Genomic DNA, 23,950 nt, shown 5'->3' on the forward strand with positions numbered 1-23,950 from the left:
AAGAAGAACCAGGAAAACAAAAAACAAAAAACTACAATAACATAAATGAAAAGACCAAATATGACACAACAAAAGAAAAACTGAAGGCAGTGAAATTGATCATGACAAATCTAGTAGAGTAGTAGACAAATCAGAGTAGAGATAAGAAAATAAATCTCTCTCCCTTCCTTATAGGTAGCAGATTATTGGTATAGGGAATACTTTAGGGACTACTTGACCTGCTTGCTTCTGCTGAACTGCTTTAAAAAAATCTTTGTTACAACAGACAGGCTACTGAGTAGAGAACAAGAGAGGGAAAGATCCAGAAGTTAACCTTTTGTAATAACACAAAATGAGACCTGAACTCAAGACAATGGCAGTCTGTTGTGAAGGGTGAAGAGTTTACTATTAGATGAGACAGCATCTGTCTGAGAAAAAGAGCAGAAAAGAAGAAAAATAAAAAGAGAAATTTCATTTCGCAGGTGGGAAACAAAAAAGAAAAAATAGAAGCTCAGAGTCACACGGGTGATTTTGAAGCAGAGATAATTTGACAAATCATTCCTCTTTCATCAGTTTTGTTATAAAATCACTGCAGAATCATTATGATTTGTTGTAAAATGAAATTTAGCAAAAACAGCCTTCTGATATTTAACTGCCTAACAGACCACATAATTTTTTCCAAGGCTGCCAGCTTCAGTATTTTCCAATGATTAGAAATTCTTTTATTTGTCTGAAAATGACTCCACTAAGTAATCCCTCCTGAGGAGTGGCAGAGAGACTCCAGCTAGACTTATCTGCCAGCCAACCAACAAGTGCTCCTCACCTGGGAGAGGGGAGGGGGCTGTGAGTACAAAGGTGCTAGTCAGAACGCTCGGGGCTCTGCCAGGCTGTGCCAGGCTGCATATTTTAGCACGCCAATGATACAGTTTGTGAACTCTGATAGCAAAAGGGCAGGTGGGGGAGTCAGGGAGCATCTCCCATTTCCTTCCCTACTTGTCCCCATTCAGCTACTTACTACCCATTCAGGAATCTGGGCTGCCCCTCTGCCTTCCCTGCTTCCAAGGGAATCAGCGAGAGTTGTAACTGATGCTACTGGAGTCAATCTCATTTTCACTCCCATTGGGCCACTGGGGAAGAGCTATATATAGAAGAAGCAGGGGCAGAGTTTTATCAGCTCTGCTGGAAGAGGAAGTGCAGAGGAAGGAGGCGCACAGATTGAAGTCTGCCCCCTTCTGCTCCTGCTCTCCCCCATCCCCCTTTTCTCCTCCTGCTCTCCCCTACCCCCTTTTCCTCCTCAGACCAGCTGGTACAGAGAGGCAATCTCTCAGGCCTGGCAGAAAAAAGAATCCTAGAGGGGATGCCATAGGATCTAACAGCTACTAAAGAGAAACTCCATGAAACAGGTGAGGCTCTCACTGCAAGCTGACAGGAGACTAACATGGAGTGTGGGAAAAGGAAAGAAGGCAGGAGAGGGGAAGTATAGGACAGGGGGGAAAGACAAAGGAGAAGGGAAAAGAGAGGAGATGGAAAAGGAAAGGGAGAGGAGAAAGAAGGGGAAAAAGGGAGAGGTGGAGGAGAAGAAAAAAGAAAGAGGAAGGGGAAAAGAAAAAGAAGAAAGAAGAAATGAAAGAAGTAGTAAGACAAGAGGTTGCAGAGGAAAACACCATGAGTTAAAAGAAATGTTACTCCAATAGCAGTCTTTTGCCCTAATCAAGGGAGAAATTGTTTGAATCTGATATAACTCTAAGAGGGATGAGATTCCTGATGAGAAATCAGTCTCTTCCTGCAAGGGCTCACATGAGGGATGCCATACAACTCATAACTTCACCTAGTTACAAAGGAAGGAGTTAGGAGAGAGGATGGGTCCCCAAAGATGGCCTCACTGGTATTCTTGAGGCAACGAGGGAGTAGTCAAGTAAGAGTTAGAAACACAGATAATGGAGGTTGTAATGGAGTGAAAATATGGGTTTGAGAGTGGAAGAGGCCTTAGAAAACACCTGGCTTGTAACCTCTGAGAAAAGTGTATGAAACACAAATTTAATCAAGTGACCTAACGTGACCCTCCACAACCATGATCACCAGCACCCATCACTAATCACTTTATACAGCACTTTTGAAGCTTTTAGGATAGTTTTATATACACATTCACAATAATTTTGTGAATTAGATGTAATAGATATTCTTTCCCTTTTACCTACAGAGGTTGTGACTTGCCTATGATCACAGAGCTAGGAGGTATCACAGTTAAGTTTTAAAAACCTAAGAATTCTGGGTGAAAATCATTCTTTCAGTGACACTGGGATCTTCTAATAACCTCATTGCTTTGCTTTATCATCATTTACCGATAACAAACCTGCTTTAAAAAAAAAAAAAAAAGAACAGTCCCATATCAGGGTTTCAGGAACTTGCCCCATCAAGCAGTAGAGCAAAGTGGCTTTGAAATGGATAAGAGTTGGCTAACCAATCCAGTTTCAATTCAAATGAGAGGACGAATATTCTGAGCTACCTGGTCCAAATTAACCAAGAACTCTTTCTAAATGTAAGTCAATTCCCAAACAGGACAAATTTGGTACACTTTAATACATGTGCTCCATAGTTAGTTTTAAATACATCAATCCACTGGGTATCCCCAAATGAGGAGAGTCCAAGTCCCTAAATTCAAGAGCGTCGGGAGTATCAGTTCTTAGCTACTTGGAAGTAGCATGTGTCCTCACTCACCTTCTTGAGAAGTAATCCCTCTGGAAATACAGCCCAGCAACTGCTCCTGCAGATGCTACAGCCAAATCAACTGACAATTCATACAAGAAAGCTCCTGTCTCCAAAGTCTGTGGTACTGTTAAATAGTTCAAGGTTAGAAACTATTATAATTTTATCTATGAAAATGACATTAAAGGGGCAGCAATTAGCATCCACTTTGTTGCTGCACTCTAAAGGCCAAGAAATTCTTCCATCTTCCTTGCAGATGAACCCTCCCATTTTTGTTATTTCCATCATTAGAATGTGAGCTCCCTGAGACCTTATAAACTCCTGTTTTTCTGTCTGCCAAGTGCTTAGCATAGTGCTTTTCATCTTTACCTAGTATTTCATTCATTCCTTCATCAAAGATAGTCAACTGTTATTTCCTTCCAGCAGGCTGGAAAGAACTGCTTTCCTGCTTTGGGAGGGAGGGAGGAAAGGAAAAGAGGGAGGGCAGGAAAGAAGGGAAGGAGAAAGAGAAGGAAGGATGGGGGAGGGAGGGAGGAAGAAAGCATGACATACTAAGGAAGTGATCAGTATCATGGTAATCAAGAAAAATCTTTTAGGGAGAAGTAACTTTGCAGTCATATATTAACATATATTAACAATGTGATGGACACACATTGGCAGAAAGAAGGGACAGAAAGATCCCTTGGAATCGGGACAATCAAGATTTAAATCCCACAGTGCACAGTTACTAGCAGTACCCACAAATAAGCTCTCGGAGCTTCCACTATTTCAGCTCCAAAATAGGGATAATAACATCCACTGGGTCTGACTCACAATTGTTTTAAGGCCCAATGGAGATACTAATGTAAACTTCTTTATAGATTTTAAAGTATTATGTCAGTTGTTATTGCTAGAAAGGAGAGGGGATATCCACATAACCACTTACTGAATGAATAAAAGACAAAGAATTGAATTTACATGTAAGAGATTAACCCAAAAAGGATTTAGGAAGATTTGGAAGAGGTCGAATTAATGGACAGATTTGAACAGTGATCGTTCTAGCATCCTGATGCTTCTAACAAATATAACAAAAATTAGACACCTAGAGAGAAAAAAGGCCATTTTTATTTTCACCTCCAAGTATGATACTTAGAGAATGATTCAATCACAGGAGAAAAGTCCAGTCTTACCTTTGCCAAAGAAAAATTTACGGTAATAGTAGGCTCCAAGGTCAATATGCTCTATGATGTAACGTTTCACTTTTTCCCTGTGAATTGGCTGGTTTTCTCTTGGTACCTCCAAGACCGAAACACCTGCATTTGTGCAGTGGGAGCTGAGGGAGGACTCGAAGGAACAGCTTTCTCCCGCTGTGGAAGAAGTGGAGTTCGCCCTCGAAAGTGCAATCCTTCGGTCTCCCTCCCCACCTGTCTCATTCCTAAAATAGGGACAACTCAGCACCAGGTCATTGCTCTTGCCGTCCCCCTCATCAGCATCGAGGTTCTCCTTGGAGTTGAGGTCCTCCTTGCTGCCCAAGGGAGACTCACAGTTTCCCGCCTGGCCCGGTGTCATCTGAGTCTGGGAGGCCGCCGAGGCGCCGGTGGTGATGTTTTTCCTTTTCCCCACGTTAGCTCTCGTGGCCATGGCTTCGTTGATATTAAACAAAATGCTCTGGACATCATAATGTGCAAAACACTTCTGACAATTCCACGGGCGAACGCTCCTCTCCAGCCGGCTCTCCTCCAGCTCCGACGTGAATTTGAACGTTTCGTGCTCACTTTTGACAGTCCGCAGCTTCCGAAACAGGGAGGTTTCCACTGACTCCGACTTTAATCTCCGCTTGAAATTCTTCTCCCTTTCCCTTCCCATCAGCAGGGCATTGTCCATGTAGTCCAAGCCTGAGATACGAACGAATTCTCCTCTAGAAATCTGAGCTGCGGCATGGAGACTGGGAGAGATGGTGGGGTCACAGTGGAAGAACTCAGGAAACCCAAAGGGGGCCAGAGCTTTGTGGTCATAATTGTCGACTCTGTAGCCTCTGAGCATTGCAAAGAAATTTTCCCCCGACAAGCCTTGCCTGTCGATGGAAGATGTGCTTCCGTACTCCCGGTGGAGGGCTGCCCCCGTGTTGGGGTTAACAGCGTTCTGGTCCAAGACGTCTTCGGCGTCGATGTCGCTGATGGTGACGTCGCTGTTGCTTCTCTGCCGGATGGGGTGAAGGCCTGCCCGCTGTGGAGAGTGAATGAAGATGTCCCCGATAGTGTACTTGGCCTCTGCAAACTCTAGATCCAGCTGCTCCTCCTGCGGCCCGTCGCCCTGGTCGTTCTGTCCATTCTGCAGCACGGACGTGGCCACCGCCGTCTCATAACTGACTTGTGACCGGCTTTCCCACAGTGCTTTGCAACTCATCTCCTTCGAGCAGTCCTTCTTCGGGGGCCATTCGGACACCCTTGCTCTAACGCCCATCTTGGGCATGGCCGGGGTGCCGTTAGCGGGCCCCCCACTTTCGGCTACGTTCGTGACATTCAAAGACGTAGGAGGCCCCATATTGCCATTCAAGGCCTTGAATTTCCGAGCAAAATAATCATCCGACTGCATAGTGCGTGGAGAATCCTTAAACTTTGGAGGGGCTCTGGCGAACTGGTGTGTCTCTTCCTGGGACTGTCGTGGATCACTCATGTCCACTCGCAGGAAGCCGGGCCTGCTGTATTACATGTTTTATTTAAAGCATGAATAATTAGGGAGAGGCTGGTACTGCATCACATGCAGGGGAGGACTTCTTCGATAGTTGTGTTCCTCAGCTGCTAGTTTTCTCATCTATCTATCTCTGTGTGTATACATACACACATATGCATACATATATATCTTTTATAAGAGTCATCAAAATATCAATTCTTCAAAGGCAAAAAAAAAAGAGAGAGAGAGAGAGAGAGAGAGAGAACCTCATCAATGTCGCTTGTGGTGTTTTTTAAAAATTTTCTTCCCATTCTCCAGTGTTTGGTGGGACATCTGAGCAAAAGTGCTTCTTACACCTAAAACGAAAAGGAGGAAAACTGCCATTAGCAATGTGCATGTTTCAGGTTTAGCCATTCCTCTAGTACTGCAACCAATGTTTTTGATAAAACACAAAAATAATATAACGAACCTCACAGAATCAAAATGTAGAAGGCTAGCCTTGAAAACCTCCCCAGACATCCCTGCCACAGACCTTACATGAAAGTATATTCTGATTTTTCTCCCTCCAAAGTGGGCAGTTTTCAACAGAATGGCAGAGTTGCAAGACACTTCAGAAGTGACCTAGTACAGTCTCTCTCTCCTGACATCTTTCTATCACCACAATATTTTATAAAATAAAATTAGACACTGTCATATCATACTCATCTCAAGCCTGGTATATAGAAAGAAACTGTGTGTGTGTGTGTGTGTGTGTGTGTGTGTGTGTGTGTGTGTGTGTGTGTGTGTGTGTATATACATATATATATAGTTACCTTATATTGTATATATTATATATATATGTGTGTATGTGTGTGTATATAAACATATATAGTTACCTTATATTGTATATATTATATATATATGTGTGTGTGTGTAAACATATATATAGTTACCTTATATTATATATAATAAAATACGTTATAATTAAAGCTTTTTATTTTTAAAATATATGCATATATAATTTTCAATATTTCCCCTTACCAAATCTTGTGTTCTAAATTTTTCCCTTCCTTCCTTCCATCCCCTCCCCTAGACATAAAGTAATCCAATATATGTTAAATATGTGCAATTCTTGTATATGTATTTCCACAATTATCATGCTGCACAAGAAAAACCAGATCAAAAAAAGAAAAAAAAAAGAGAAAGAAAACAAAATTCAAGCAAACAACAACAAAAAGTGAGAATGCTATGTGTTATGGTCCACACTCAGTTCCCACAGTCCTCTCGCTGTGTGTAGATGGCTCTCTTCATCACAAGGTCGTTGGAACTAGTTTGAGGCATTATTTTAAAATTATTTGAGGGAATTGATAAAATTGATTTCTTGCATCTATTATTCCATCTTAGCTCTGTTCTCTATTATTTCTCTGTAGATGTTGGAGGCTAGGTCTGAAGATGAGCATTCCTGACTCTAAGTTTGGCATCCTATCCACTGTGTCACCTAACTGCCCATTACACCATATGATTATGCTCTCCCCCCCCACAAAGAAAAAGCAAAGCTCCAATGAAATCAGCTGATAAAATAATAATAGTCTGATGACAAACCAAGAGAAAACACAGATTCATATTTGAAATGAAATTATAGGCAGTATTATAATGTTACGCTCAACTCAAGCCTAGCGTAGAGAGAGGAATTGTACTTACAGTGGAGAATTTGACTTAAATAGCCTTTAAATCTAAGATTCTATGTTCACATTAATATTTCAGAGCAAAAAGAGGCTACTTGTAATCCAAGTCAATTTAAGAAGAATCCCTTTCCATAATAATCAAGTGGGCCTCACACCTTCCCTTGAAACCCTCACTTCTTCCCAAGGCAGCCCATTTTACTTTTTGGGGGTGGATATGGTAGCTTTTCACTGTTGCAAGGAAGATTTTTCCTTGTAACCAAACTAACCAATCTGAACCTTAGTTTTCTCATCTGTAAAATAGTTATAATGTCTGCTCTGTCTACCCCACAGAACTATTTTGAGGATCAAATGAGGTAAAGTAACCCTTTGAAATTCAACACTCTATAATTAAAGCAGGAAACTAACCATACATGCAGGTGCATAACATTTTTACACAGCACATTTTTGGTCATTAAACGTGGACAGAAACTTGACATCACAATGTCTACTTTCTTCACCCCAAATATATTAGTCTTCTAATTATTCTGCTAATTTTAGCTGAGTTCAAAAAAAAGATTAAGCAGAACACAGTTTACCAATTGAGTATTTTATTTGTTGGCTTGTGAACAAAAAAAACCAAAACAAAACTGCAATTTTTCTGGTGATGGTAATGGTGACTATGGTGATATAATATTTCCCTTCAACTCTCTGTCCCAAGGAAACAAAAACTCATTTGTAAAATTTCATGATTTTAACTGCCTTAAAGTCTAAGAATTCGCCTAATTACAGGCTTTGGGACAAATGCACAGTGTCCTGCCCTGTACGAGGAGTAAGTCGTAAGAGCTAGAAGCTCTTCCCTCCCCTATCCATTATGACAAAAGAGCACTGAGTCTGGACAAGTTCTACATGCTGTCGAGTCCCACAGAAGCTTTTCTTTCTTCAGCAATCAGGGAAACCATAATGATCGTTTAGGCTGTGGCAAACAGATGAAGGAGTAGTCAGAAGCTGTTAGACAGAATAATAGGAAGCCAATCTAGATGAACAATCTCACAGTTTGCTGTGGGACGAGGAGGAGCTCGGGAGGAGGATAACTACAGACTCTCCATCTGGCTCAGTATATTGTAATGAAGCAATTGCTGATAGGTAAAAAAGATCAGGGATGATTTTTGAAATGGAAAAAGTACTTTCCTCCCCACCAAAACACCCTCTCATTAAATCACTCCAGAGAAATAGAGGAAGCAAAGATTGAGCACCATAAAGGAAATAATACCTTTCCAGTAGCTTTCTGTGGTCAATAAATACTTGTGGATCAATTGTATATTGGAATACATGATCTATGTGCACCACAGACCATTTTTGCTGCTTATGCAATATGTAACACAACTTTTAAATTATACAATTATGTATCATCCCTACTAAGAGACAGTAAACACCAATAGCAACATATATTTTTATAGGTATCTAGCATAATTTGTAGAAAACTCCAGTACATTCAGTTTCATGTGACTAAACTACCAGAAAACCAGAAGAAATATTTCTAATTTCTAGAAAAAATTTCTAATAATCAGTTATCGCTTATACTGAATGAAAGAAGTGCTTATTAATCCATCAATAAACATTTATTAAGCATCCACTATGTGCCAAGTATTTACCATGTACAAATAACTTTGTTTGGTGGATAAGAAGAAATGAAAAATGAAATCTAAAGAAAATGAAAAACCTATCAATTAACTTCTCTTCCATATGACTTATGAAAATATGAAACAAAAATAATCTAATAGATATAAGTTTATCCCCATAGAGCTTAATAAAAGAAAAAGTCAAAGGACAGAAAATTGGAAGCAAAAAAAAAAGATATTCCCCACATTATCTGCTTCCAAATCTTACTGTAATATGATTTGTACCCATTCATATTTTGAAATCTCTAGCTTCTAGATCCTGGCATAGTTATATATGATAGTCCCATATCTAAGTGTCTTGTGACTGAAAAATGTAACTCTCAGGTTTTAAACGAAAAGCATAAATCATTATAAGGTTCTTTCCAAAAACAAAAATCTCTTATCCTCATTGTGAGTTTGTAGTTAATTTCACTACAAACTTAAAAAAAAAGACTATAAATTTGTCAATGGGGTTATTCCTTCCACTGACTCTCAGTCCTCTATAAATTTAGTAACAAATCTTCAAGACTTGGGATTGAAAAATTCATCTCCCTAGAGCCAATCTAATGATGAGCCAATCTGTACTCTACTCTATTGTTGCCAGGCCTGTCCATTAAGCCAAAATTATTTTCTATTGTAATGACAAAAATAGAATTTCAATAATGCTTCAAGAGGTCAACTTTATATTTCATAAAAAATGTAAAAGCATAAACATATGAAATTAAACCCAAAGAACTATTCTGGCTCCTACTCGCTAAAGAAACCGAAAATTATATTGATGGAGAATCAATAGTTAGGTACATTTTCAATTATGGATGTGTTGGTTTTGTTTAATTGTTTTATCTTTATTTTTTTAAAAAAGCAGGATTTAATGTAAAGAAAAGAATATTTGAGGAAATAATATATATGAAAACATAGATCATCAGTAAAACTTGTTTTAAAAATGAAGCAGGGGAAAGAATACAAATATAATATATGAATAAGACAATCAGAAAAGAATCTCAAAGTTCCGGAGTGGAGGCTGAATTAAGGCATTTGAAGGAACCATTATATAAAGCATGTAAGAAATCAAACATTCATACCAAAAATTTTTTTAAGAAAAATTAAGTAGAAGAGAGAAGATAATAATATCAGAACACAATGTTCTTTAAACAAAATTTTAATCAAGTTTCAGTAAGTCTACAGGTTAGCATGATAAATATAAAATTGAACCAGTAATCAAGATGAGAATCAATCAATAGATCTGACATAGTATGGTAGAAAGAATAAGTGACAAGAAGAGGGGGGGAAGAGAAAGAGAAGGGGGCAGAATTAAGCACAGCATAAACTTAAGGAAAGGAGGGGTAGCTAGAAGGCATAGTGGATAGAACACTGGCTCTCAAGTCAGGAAGACCTGAATTCAAACCCAGCCACAGACACTTAATATTTCCTGTGATCCCTAGAAATTCTCACCAAAACCCCAAATGCCTCCAACCAAAAAAAATTTTTTTTTAATTTAAGGAGACCAAAAGATAATCAGAGAGGCTGTCAAAGAAGGTGATGAATGGGAGGTCATGCATGTGTCTGTGTCCTATAATGGGTCCTTTAGAGGATATATGGTCTGAAAATTTTGAGGCAAGTGCACTGCTTTACAGGAAATTATAAAAGCACACTTGAAGATTCAGAAGTTAGCTAGTTATCATGGAAGTAAAACTGTTGTTTCCACATAAAGACATATTGTTTCTCTGACAGTGGGAAATACCTGCATCTATCCCGTTAATTTCCCTTAGGACAAAAAGTATCTACTGGCAAGATGAAGAGTCAGGGTTAGAGATTCAGATAATGTTAATATAGTAAAACCAAATGACCTACACAAAGATTTGATTCCAGAAAGATGGAGAGTGCTGTTTTACAAACTAGAGGAGATTGTAAGTTTCAGATGGAGTCCCTGGCCTAAAATAATTATAAAATACAAGATGATAAGAAGTGTATTAGTTTCACAACTAAGAGTTTTATAAAATCAGAGTAGGGAATAATTTTCAAAAGAAGAAAATCAAACTATCAACAACCAGAAGGAAAAAAATATTCAAAAAAGATAAGAAATGTGCATTTTAAAACATTTCTATGATAGCACTTTGAAGTTTACAACATGCTATGCACTCATATATACTGTGCATGCCTTATATTCATATGATGTATATAACATACACTTGTGGGGGCATGTACATAATCTTGTATTATTTTCACAAAGGTCCTGTGAGATAGTTGCTATTATTATATGCATTTTACAAATGAGGAAACTGAGGCTGAATGAGAGTACATGGCATAATTAATGTCTGAGGCAGAATCTGAAATCAAACCTTTCTAACTCCAAATTCAGCCCTTTATCCAACAGGAGCTTCAAGGTATCATTTCAAACATATGAAAATACCAAAGAATGGCAGAAGGCGGCAATGTCAATGTTGGAGATGCCGTCAGGACGCAGGTACAATCATTTCTTACTGCTAGTGAAATGATGATTTGGTTTAATCACTATCCAAAACAATTTGGAATTGTCTAGCAAAGTTACTAAATTATCTCATACCTGTTGTGATTCAGTAATCCCACTACTGGTTTTATTTCCCTCAAGGAAGTCAGAGACAGAAAGATTGGTCCCAAGTGTACCAAAAAATTTATAGTAACACCATTTGTAATAGTAAAAAAGATAAAACTAAGTTTTATGTTCAGCATTTGGGCAAACAGCTGAACAAACTGTAGTATGTGAATGTAATGAAATAGTATTGTGTCACAAGGAAAAGAGGGAGTAGCATCTGGCCTTGCAGCTAGGAATATCTGCCAGTTCCGCCACCGACACTACTACGTGACTCTAGACAAATCACATAAGCATCTCAAGACTTCAGGCAGCAGGAAAACTAAAGAGCAACATCTGCAGAAAAAATGTTTTCACCTGGAAGTTCTCCATACCAACACAATCACACATCCAGTTCTTACACCTATTATGGGAATGTACACCTATTACACCTATTAGAATTTAGGGAAACCTAGGAAGACTTCTGAAATGTTATAAAGGGAAAAAAATTAAATCTTTTATGCAAATGCAGATCAAAAGTAAATAGCAGTGATGGTTCCGGATGTAAAACATGCATCTTTTGTTGAAAAGTAAGCTACAGGAATGAAGTTACATATACTATTAGCTGCAAGCACTATAGCACAATTTCCTGGCTATTTGTATGTATTTGTACACAGTAGATGAGTGTTTGTTTGTTTTTTTAATTAAAGCTTTTTTAATTTTCAAAAGATATACATAGATAATTTTCCAATATTTAACCCTTGCAAAAAACCTTGTGTTCCAATTTCCCTCCCATCCCCACCCCATCTCTTAGATAGTAAGTAATTATATATATATAAAACATGGTAAAATATGTTAAATCCAAAATAGGCATACATATTTATATAATTATCTTGTTGCACAAGAAAAATAAAATCAAAAAGGGAAAAATGAGAAAACAAAATACAATCAAACAACAACACAAAGAGTGAAAATGCTGTTGTGATCCCCACTCAGTCCTCATAGTCCTCTCTTTGGGTGAAGATGGCTCTCTTCTGAATGAATGATTAATGGGAGGTGATTGATAAAACAAAATCTGTCCTAGCTGCCATGAAATACTATAGTACTCTGTTACATCCTCAACTCTCCCTACCAAAGGGCCAAAGGGAATTTAATTGATGAAATGGGGGAAGGAAGGAATGTATTACATGCATAAAGAATGTCTTCTTGAGCAAAGGAAGAGAGGCATCCAATTCAGGGCATGTTCTCAGGAACAGAGAGCAGGAGGTCAGTTTAGTCAGAATGCAGAACCCAATAAGGGGAATAATGTGGAAGAAAGCTAGCAAAGTAGGGTGGCCACAGCACACTGTGGAGAGATTTGGATGCCAGGAGGAAGAATCTGAATTTTAGTTGTCACTCATCAGAGTCACCAAATTGCTTTGTTTGTTTTTTTTTTTTTATATTTTTAAGTTAACAGGGAAATTCCTGGCTGTATACACTAGAAAAATTATTTTGGAAATAGTAGGAATGAAGGGTGGGATAGAGGGAGGGAGAGTGAAGGCACTCAGACCTGTTGGACTATGTAGTAGTCTATTGTTTAATGTTGCAGTCCTGTCCCATTCTTCATGATCCCATTTCGAGTTTTCTTGGCTAAGATACTGAAGTGGTTTGCCACTTCCTTCTCCAGCTCATTTTACAGATGAGGAAACTGAGGCAGACTAGATTCACTGACTTGCCCACACAGCTAATAAGTGTCTGAGATCATATTTGAATTTAGGAAGATGGATCTTTCCTGACTTCAGGCCCAGTGCTCTATTCACATCATCATTTACCTTGACCCTGTAAATAAGTCACAGAAAGACTCGAAAAGACTTAAATACCAAAGAGCTACGATTAACTAAGTTAATTCAACACAAGAAAAACATTGATTAAAGTTATAAACTTTTTCCACTCGCAACCCCTTTTCAACAAAGAAAAATTTACTTGAATATATATATATATATATTCAAGTAAATTTTTCTTTTTAAACCTATATATAATAGGTTTAAAATTCACTGATAACTCACAATTTTGCAACCTCCACATTATGAGACATAATGGAGTCGTAAAACACAGTTTAAGAAGCTGGGATATAAATACAACAAAATCTAAAAGGGCAGATATATAACTATCAAATTATTTTGTTTTCAAAAATGAACAAAAGTTTGGCCCTGAAGAAGAGATGAGATGCTTCTTCCTTTCCTTGTAGAGGTGGGGGACTGCTAGTTTGGAATGTTGTTATTGTTATTTTGGGCAGATGAATGGGTTATTTTTATGAAATGATTATTTCTCTTCACAAGATAAGGTTTTCTGGTTATAGGGAGCAGGATAGGGTATATTCAGAAATAAAGATGATGAAAACATAAAAGTGTCAATAAAAATGTAAAACAATTTTATTTTTACCTCTTTCACAATGGGTACAGGATGTGTTTGTCATTCATTCATAGTTCAAACAACATAGGGAAACAGTGCCAGTTCAAAGTCGGGTCAACAGATTATAGTGGTCTTCCTATTAACCCTGTCTCTTCACTTCCTTGGTTTTCTGCAATATTATATTTTTCCTGTTCCTACACAAAGAAAGCCATCTTTTTAAGAATATAATGCATAGACTACATGTCTATATATTCAAACTCAGCTAATCTGTTCAAGAATAGTGATTTCTTTAGGTTTCAAATACAGTGGAGCTGGAAAATGGAAACAACTACCCCCATTTTCTATAAATCCAATAAAGGACATTTAATATTTATTCTTCAAAAAACAAATAAAACAGGCAATGGTACATTATAAAATTGTTCAGTAGCAAATTCCTTTGGTACACTTTAAATTCAATTAATATAATTCAATTAATATATATATATATAAATATATATAATAAATATATATAAATTAATATATATATATATATATAAATCAATTAATCAATTATCAATCAATTAATCAAAATGGATATTCCTTTAAAAAAAAGTTAGATATATTTGGATTAGTTTTATTGGACATGCAGTATATAAGCAATCCTTGTGATACCAGATTTTTACATAGTTGCTTCTCTACTAACTATAAAATTTGAGTTTTTCTACTCCATGAGAGATCCTTTTTTTCCCCCACCTCACTCTATCTTCCAAGGGGAAAAAGGAAAAATAAGGAGTGTAGGAAATAGTTTATATTCATTTTCTAAGAGTCAAATTTGGAATGTCACGGTCTTTTATTTAGCTCAGGCTTCTCCCCCTCCCTGCCCTCCTCCCCATTCATTCATTCTCTGTGTGCCTGTGTCTCCTCCCTCTCCTTCCTCCCTCCTTTCCCTTTCCCTTCTCCTCCTCCCCTCTCTTTTCCTCCTCTCTCAGGATACAGACCTGTTCCCAAACATAGTCAAGAAAAAGCGATGGCCTGAATGGCTACCTATCTCCTGCCAATTCTGCCTAATGGGCTTGCTGCGTGTTATGCAAATAACTCTTCAATTCCTTCCCCTATCCCTACAAAGGCGTCCTTCTGAGCTGAGGCCGGCAGCTGGTTCATTTGCTAGGGCTTCGTTTCACTTTAAGATGGCACACTGCCAGGCTCCCCAGGAGGCTGGCTATCCGCCCATCATGGTTCAGTTCCAAAACAGGATGGCAAATAAAGACTGTACAACTGGGTGACCCCGTCAGAAAGGGGCCACTGGACACCCCCTTCACCTCAAAACTGGAAGGTGTGTCTTAGTAAATAAAGCCAAAAGGGCATTTAAACTTTTTGGTTCTTTATAAAAGGGGGGAGGGAATTAGAAGTACATCCCTTCTCTCTCCTTTCCCTACCTCCTTTTCTCAACTATATTATATTTCTTCATATTTTAACAGTATACATAATTTGCTTGTGAAGGCTCAATCTGAGAATTCATCAACAATGATAGAGTCCTAAACTTTTTTTATTATGGACTGCTTTGGCAGTATGGTAAGGTCAATGGACCCTCTTTTTAGAATATTGTCCTTAAACACAAAATAAAATACACAGAAATACAAAGAAAATCAATTAGATTGAGATTTAGTTATCTTCTATATTATTATATATTTTATACATATAAATAAATCATAAAAATTTATATATGTATATAAATTAAATATAAAATATATATTTATATATGTAAAATAGTATATATTTTAGTTATTTTTTTTAAGTTCACAGAAGCTAGATAAAAATGTCTGCTTTCTAAAGAAAAATCCAAGAGCCATTTGTCAGAGTGAGAACAGAATTAAGGCAGCCAGGGGTGAAACGAAATCACAATTGGGTACTGTTTAGTAAGTGACCATTTTCTCAATGCAACTAAAGGCTTGACAAGGTGGCAACACTTGATTGAAGACAAAAAGCAAATAATTTCCAGTCCCACTGGTACTTAAAGCCCTATGTACTACTCTTTCTTCCCCTTCTCCCCCAGAGAAAGAGACCTCTAACTGCCAAGAAGAGGCTTCAGGAACAACTTAAGTGCACAGAGTTCCCAAGGTTATTGGGAGTGATGAGTCCAATTCTGTGCCAAGACAGATGACCTTATCAGGGCCTCTAGTACTCTGCCAGCTAATTTCCTGAACAGAGTCACTGACCTCCTTTCCAACAAGGTTTCTCCCTTGCCCTTCTCCCCCTGTCAAACTATGTCACTTGGGAGTGGGAAACTGAAAGTTAATGTAATTTTAGAACATTCACCAAAAATTTAAAAATAAGAAGGATCTGTATATATCCATTACTATGCTAAGCTCAACTTTTTTTTCCTTCTTTATTTTTATTACTATCCGAAAGGGTAAAAAAACATGCTATTTGTATTTTCCAGTCTTTTTTTGACTCCTTCTCACAAAATCAAAAAGCAGTGTCATATCAACAAGCATTTATTAAGTACTGGCGTGTAGGACCACCAACATCCAGTTAGACATTCTGAGAAAAGCTCCATCTGAATTCATAAGTTTTCACCAACTCTGACTGAAGCTGCCCACTTGGGAAGAATTGGAAGATAACAGGCAATGGCAGATAAAATACTTAAGAATCATGAAGAAAATTACTCATGCATATGTTTTGTAAATAAAAAGCTGTAATAATAAAAAAAAATAAAGTGCTATTTCAATATCAAAAAAATATCATGAAGGAATCCAAGAATTTAGTGTGAGAGGGAAACAAGGATTTTGTTCTCATGCAAATGATCTTAGTAATAATTAAAGGAAAAGATGGATGGAAAGAAATGAAGAAAAATGTGATATTTAACCATAATTATCTTTAAATAAAATGTTTTTTCAAAGTTTTCCATGAAACATCAATGAGTCTTTAAGGCTAATATTGTAGCTATAATTGAGCCACTTATCAGGATTGCAGCTGTAGCAAATGGATTGAAGACCACACAATTCATAAATTATGAGTCCAATTCAAGAAAAAGCGCTTAAAATTATTATACATCAGATTTAAAATAAAATTGTAACTGGGGTGTAAAGGCTTAATTTTTATACTTATATTTCAGCTTTAACATGAATATATATGCTTGGACAGAAAACAAAGAGAACATGCTCCTATCACCCCAATCCTCATTCAAGTTGAAAGTCTATGCACAAAAAAGCTGAGTATTTGGCATTTTCCAGCTTTATGATGCAGACCTCAACATGCCCTGAAAAAGTTATGAATAGATCACTAATAATAAGAATGATAATATAATTACAATTGTAATAACTAACCTACATATAGCACTTTCAGACTGGCAAAGCACTTTAATGGTTTTTCTATTTGACCCCCACAATTCTGTGAAGTAGGTACTGTTATTATCCCCATTTTATAGATGAAGAAGCTGAGGCTAAGAGAGGTTAATCAGGGTAATGCACTTAGAAAATGTCTGAAGCTGCATTTGAAGGCAAGTTTTCTCTCCTGCACTCTGACTACTGTGCAACCCAGCTATCTCTCAACTTATAGACATGATCCATTATTATGTTAAATATATATAATGTAATCCCTTATTTCACCTTCCACCGTGTTAGACCCTTGTAATTAAAGAGTACTTATATATTATAAAGAAGCTATAATGAATATACACTGAGCTGGGGAAAGATTCCCTCTAGAAATAGACACATTTTTGTCATCTACCTTGGCGGGCAGGTAATGTTTTAGTCATTTAGAACGAAAAACTGAGGTGTTTCTAAGAAGTAATTAATTTGGAATGTTTGAATAAGTGCATGGAGCAACATTATCTTCTAACATTTGACAGATTTTTAATTAATAATTAGTAGCTTTGATAAATGGGGAGGGGTTTAGTGGAAAAACAATGGACCCCCTTTTAAAATTTTTGCAGTAGATTCCATATTCACATTAAGCCAATTAACACTAGGGCACTAAAATCACTAATACACCAAATGGTGACATAGAAAAGTTGATCCACTCAAAATAGTGGAACATTTGGCTTTTTTATACTGGTACTTCATCATAAGCCTGATGTCTGGCCCACCCAATGATGACAGGTCTTAAAACTCTCTAGAAGAGAATCAAATTTGAGTCTACGGAATACTTCTATGCTGGAAAATGATACTGGACCTCCAAGATATATCGAGGTCTATTCATGTATCCAAGTTATGTTGTGATATTAAGACCATTAAAAAGGCATAAGTATGAAAGTCGACACTTCTCATTTCTCTAAGTACCAGAGCGGAGCTTCAGAAGGCAGGTATATCACCTGTACTGTTCTTTCTCTCCCAACTACACCTTCTTTGGCTTAATTAACTATAGGTCTGACTTTTTAAATTAAAGAATAGCACTTGTGACTTTGGGTTTATATGCTTCAGAGATTTTAAGATGAGAACTGGCTAGATATAATTATCCCTACCTTACAAAATGAGGAAACTGAGACAGAAATGACTTGCCTTTAAAAAAAAAAGTTTCCATGAATGAAAGAATGAATGAAGAAGAGAATGAGACAGGGAGAAAAGCAGAGGAGAGAGGGATGAAAAGAGGGAAGAAAGAGAGACAGAGAGGGAGAGGGGAGGGGGAGGAAGGGAAGGAAGGAAGTAGAAAATAAAAGAGAGGGAGGGGGCAGGGAAAAAAGAGAGCAAGGAGAAAGAAAAAGAAATGGAGGGAAATAGAAAGGAAGCAGAAAGATGAGGTCTAGATGTTACCCATCTCAGTGGTCTACATTCCCTTCTCCAAATAAAACCAGGAAAAGCAGTTATAATAGGGTGGATCCTGTTTTTCTGTGTATTTAATGACTAAGACAAAATCACATACATACACTGCAACAGCTAAATTTTCCCCTCTCCAAAACTGGGAATCATTTAATTTGGTATTAAAACATATTCATTCCTTAAATTTTGCTTCAGAAGATGCCAAAACAGAGTCCAGATTTCCATTTTCAATTGAAAAATTTTAAAGCTTCTCAGATTTACTGAACAAGTAAAATCAGAAGCCTGCTTCCTCTAATCCCTACTGCAGAGCTCCATACACAGTCAAGGTAATGGCCAGGGGGTGGAAACTTTGACGTGTATTCCATATCCAGTGGAAAACCAGGTTCTTTTGAAGGCTGGTTACCTAAGACTCACTTGAGAAACAGACACATACACAAGTTTTATGAAATAAACAGTGAGTCATTTTGGTAAATGGCATTTTTTGATCACAGAAGAAGAAAAAATCCTTCCCTTTGGAAGGTTGGGGAATAGCTGTGGGAATTGAGTATGTCCCCATTTAAAGTTCTTTAAAACAGATTTTTAAAACACCCCTTTCTCTTTTTCCCTCAGAAGGCTATTAGCTAAGCTAGTGGTGGTAGATTTTCACTGCTGTGTAGCCCCTGATTTACAGTCAAAACAGTGGGGGACTCATCCTTTGCCAATTAATAATTTAAGTACAGGCATTCATATCTGAGAGAAATATAACAAAGGCAAAAATGATTCACACCCAGTTTCCACCAGATAGCACTAAGTTAAAAATCAAAGAAAATAAAGCTACTTTGTCACCTTCAAAAATAGACACATTAAATACAAAAAAAATATGTTTTAAAAAACAGAAATGTGAGTAGACGATACCTAGGGTCAAGAAAATCAGTTTTCTCTTTTGTCTGAAAGAAGGCTTTGTCACAGTTGACTAGCAAAGAAGTGCCTGAGCATTTTATAAGATTCTGGCATGTTGATTAAATTCGTTTTAGGAAATAACCTTTCATGTTATTTATCCACTCCCCAGAAACAACACATCATTTTCAAGAAAAGTCCCTCTATAAATGGTTCCAAGGTTCGAAAATTAACAACCCAAACATAAATGGTATGTATGAATGACTCAATTCTAGACCTACTCTATAACATAGGAAAATAAGCTAAAGACAAAAAATGTTCATACTCCAACGATTGGCTTAGGCCAACAGAACCAAATGAACTAAACATCATTCAAATATGGAGATGCTCCTTTTCCATATAGTAAATATTTTTTTAAATGCTTACCCACCCAAATTAGGCATTCAACAATAACATCAGGTGGGACAATCAGGAAACAGTTAACACTATGCAATATACTTATATATTTTTATTTATAATCCTCATAATTTTTTCTTATATTTCTTATAAGAAAACTAATATTTCTATGAATTGTCTTATGATGCTTAATGAACACCTGTGATATCTAGCAACTATCATAATATCCTAACTCAAGAATTAAATCATATATGATCACTGGCAGTTCAGCTTAAATAAATACTTATAGTGTGTATTTTTAATATTATATATATATATTAAGTCTATGTTTACACACAGAATATCATTACTCTCATCTCTTGACTAAAAGTAATGACCTTAGATCCAACTTACTACGCATATATATTCCCTTTCTTTCAACCAGTTTGTCACCAGTCTTATAGTTACTTAAACCCCGCCTGCAAAATGTATTAGCAGTTGTGGGATGGCTTGAGGATCACTGAACAGGAATTCTAAGGGAACTTCAGCAGACATCTGCTCTTCCCCTTGTGACCCTTTACAAATTGCTATTCTCTGATCTCAGGAAACCCAGCTCCTGATCCACTTCTAACATATCCTGCATATTCCAAATCTTCTCTTCTCTCCATAATCCCCCTTTACTACACCTTCATGGTGCAATGGAACCCACACGTGACTCCGAAGTTAGAAAGCCTGATTTCCCACCTATGTAATGCTGGGCAAGCCCCTTAACATGCATGGTTCCAGCCAGCTGCATTTAAAGTTTTCCTTACATTCCAAAAGGGGAGGGAAATCACAGAATTATACATTTAGAACTGAAAGGCAAGAGTCATAGAAATAGGGAAAGGAAGGGAATGAAGGGTGGATCCAATAGCAAGTTAATTAAAAGTGGGTGTGCACCCTAAAGCAAGATGAGCAATTTCTACTGTTGAATATCTGGGAAAATCAGATCCCCCTCCACTACTACCTCAGCATCAATCAACATATTAACAAGTTTCTTCCTTCCTCTCCCCAAACCTTGAGAAAACGGCCCAGCTGAAGTAACAAAGCCGTTCTTCTCCTATTACCCTTAACCTATCTAAATTTGTAAAACTGGAATGATCATCACTTGCCAAGTACACTTTAGAATCAAATAATGGGGAAAGGATTGGCAGATAAACAGAGACAGAGAGAAAGACAGAGACAGGGAAGAGAGCTCACAGATAATCTAGTCCCAATAAGAGGAAACAGAGAGGTGATATAATTTGCTCTCACTTAGTAAATACTGACATATATTAGGCCCCATTGTGAAACGGTTAATCTACACATATCTTGAAAAGTTTGAAGGACTTCACAAAAGTCTAAGGTATTATCATTGTCATCCCAGACAGAAAAATGGCTTATCCTAGGTTATCCAACACATTCAGACTGACCTCTAGTCAATCCATTCCCAAGGCTCTATTAAGCATCTATTATGTATCAGGGGAGGCTCTACAAAGAAAGGCCAAAGAAAAACGGCTCCTGCTCTCCAGGAACTCACAGACTAAAGGAAACAACATACTAACTTCTATTACAGACAAAGAGATATACAAGAGAAGTTGGAGATAATCAATAAATTATCATAAGCAAAAATGGGGAGGGACTGATACTGCATCAAGAAAGGACATATAGAATAAATAAGCTGCCTCCAATTTACAAACGGGCAAAGACCTAACAGGAAAAATAAGTCACATAGGTAAATTTTGAAAGCTTCTGGCAAAACAAATTGAGAAGTAAGAATTATTAGTCTGGAATTCTATCCAGAATCCTCCTCTGGACCACTTGCAGACAGAATGTTCAGCTAACTCCAGCTGGAGTTTTTTTTAAATTTCAAACTTATTTTAAACAAATGTTTTAATCTCCTATAAGAACCACAAGAAAGGCAATGTGGCAAAGGGAACAAGCACGTGACAGAGACAGGGCAAAGGGGCCTTTTTTAGAGTGGTTACAAAAGGCTTTCCTGGCTACAGGATGAGTCTCCTCTCTGGGATCACTGTCCAGCAAATACCATTTCTACTCAGGAAGCTAAAGGCACCCCGAGGCCTGAGTTTGGCCCCCTCACAGCTGGATTATAATTGAACTGACTTCTAGAAAGAAAGAAAATGGAACACAGAATATACAATCATTCATTCTTTTCTTTCAAGTTCCATGTCTCACCATGTAGCCACCTACAAGTAAAAGAAATAGCTGTTAACTTTAACTTCCTTCCCTTTGAAATAATGACCGTGTACAAGGCTCCCCTAGAATTCCATCAGAATGTCAACATTTGGAATGAGCCCAAATGGCATTTGAGTCCAGAAATAAGTGCTTTGCTAACAAAATGACACTTCAGTTTTCTTAGGCACTTGAATCTTTCTGCACTACAGGGGAAAAGTATAAACACAGATAAATCTGACTATGTCAAAAAGCATTAATTTCAGAAATTTCATTCCATGGATTAATGGATTACGCTCCATGCAAGGATAACCAATACCTGGCTATTAGGTACAGTGTTATTAATATCAAATAGTTTTAAATTCTTTAAGAATGGATCAACAAAGGGAAAGGGATCCAAATGTGCAAAAATGTTCATGACAGCCCTTTTTATAGTAGCTAAAAACTAGAAAATGAATGGATGCCCATAAACTGGAGAATGGCTAAATAAGTTATGGTCTATGAATGTTACAGAATATGATTGTTGTGTAAGAAACGACCAGCAGGATGATTCCAGAGAGGCCTGGAGAGACTGAAAAGAACTGATGCTAAATGAAATGAGCAGAACCAGGAGATCGTTGTATACACAACAAGATTATACGATGATCAATTCTGATGGACGTGGTTCTTTCCAACAATGAGATGATTCAAACCTGTTCCAGTTCTCAGTGATGAAGAGAGCCATCTACACCCCGAAAGAAGACCATGGCAAGTGAGTGTGAACAACAACATAGCATTCTCATTCTTTCTGTCATTGTTTGCTTCAATTTTTGTCTTCCTTCTCAGTTTTTTTTTTCCTTTCCAGATCCAATTTTTCTTGTGCAGCAAGATAATTGTATAAAAATGTATACATACATTGTATTTAACATATTTAACATGTATTGGACTACCTGCCATCTAGGGGAGGAGGTGGGGGGAAGGAGGGGAAAAGTTGAAACAGAAGGTTTTGCAAGAGTCAGTGTTGAAAAATGACCCATACATATGTTTTATAAATAAAAAACTATTTTAAAAAAATGGATCAACAAAAGAGATCAATTCTCTAACAGAAATGAGGGAAAAAACATTTGCAGAGTATTGGACCAAAGCACCATTATTTTATCTTGTCAAAACTCTATCCCTTGGTGTAATGAATGATTTTTTAAATCAATTTTTCCCAAAAAACTGACACAAAAACAAACAGTATACTGGAAAAAATAAAAATTTTAGCCAGAGACAGGCAAATCTACATTTGTGCTTATGTGCTATTCATTCATATTCTCTCTCTCTCTCTCTCTCTCTCTCTCTCTCTCTCTCTCTCTCTCTCTCTCTCTCTCTCTCTCTCTCTCTGACTCTCTCTCTCTCTCCTCTCTCTCTCATATCTCTCTCTCTCTCTCTCTCTCTCTCTCTCTCTCTCTCTCTCTCTCTCTCTCCTTTAAAGCAATCCACTTATCTTACCCTCAAGGCTTGTTGGCCAACACTGGGGAAAGGGAACAGAGTTTTTCAGAAACTTTTCAAGTAAACTGGTAGCATCTTTCAAGGTTTTTTCTCCCCATCAGTCTATTTCATTTTGGCTAATCAGGTATTCATTTCCAAGGGGTTATATTCTCATTCCAGTGCACACAGAGAATGGCCTCAAATTCCAGTGCACTGAAGCCAGAGCCATTTCTAAATATACTTCTGTTTGAGGTTTTGAAGCATGGAGCTAAAGCCAAATATGAAAAGAAAGCTTCCATTTGTTTTAGTTATTCATGCCTTCCAAATAATCATGCATAACTATCTATTAAAATCAGTTAAGTTCATATCATCATGCAAATCTCTATTTGAAGAACTAAGAAAAATATCACAAAATATTAAATATGTATATGCTAATTTATGTCACCATTTGCAATGTTAATACTGTGTTCCATAGCAATATAATCACTTTTAAACTATAAGCTACCAAAAGGAAAGGCATGTATGTGGTACAATGGGAAAAGGGCTGAATATGGAGGTAGACGATCTGGATTTAAGTCATCTCACCTCTCCATGCTCCAATTTCCATATATAAATTGTAGGGTTCACGTGCAATATGGGCTCGATATTCTCTCAGTTATTACTAGTTATTAATCTTATGAAATTTCTCCACTAAAGTTTAAGTTCTGACAATAATCATGAAAC

The 23,950-nt window shown here is 37.2% G+C and overlaps 1 protein-coding gene across 7 annotated transcripts in view; it reads right to left on the reverse strand.

Moving 5' to 3' along the window:
* The window catches only part of SIPA1L2 (signal induced proliferation associated 1 like 2), a 243,687-nt gene that overhangs the window by 106,705 nt on the left and 113,032 nt on the right, over nt 1–23,950 (reverse strand). For all 7 annotated transcript variants that reach the window (XM_074262399.1, XM_074262403.1, XM_074262398.1 and 4 more), the window contains exon 3: nt 3,855–5,693. In XM_074262399.1, coding sequence (XP_074118500.1) covers nt 3,855–5,340 — 1,486 coding nt within the window. In that variant the 5' untranslated portion in view covers nt 5,341–5,693. The remainder of the gene's footprint in view (nt 1–3,854; nt 5,694–23,950) is intronic.

The sequence above is a fragment of the Sminthopsis crassicaudata genome, chromosome 4 (genome assembly GCF_048593235.1).
Source record: "Sminthopsis crassicaudata isolate SCR6 chromosome 4, ASM4859323v1, whole genome shotgun sequence".
NCBI classification, from domain to species: Eukaryota; Metazoa; Chordata; class Mammalia; order Dasyuromorphia; family Dasyuridae; genus Sminthopsis; species Sminthopsis crassicaudata.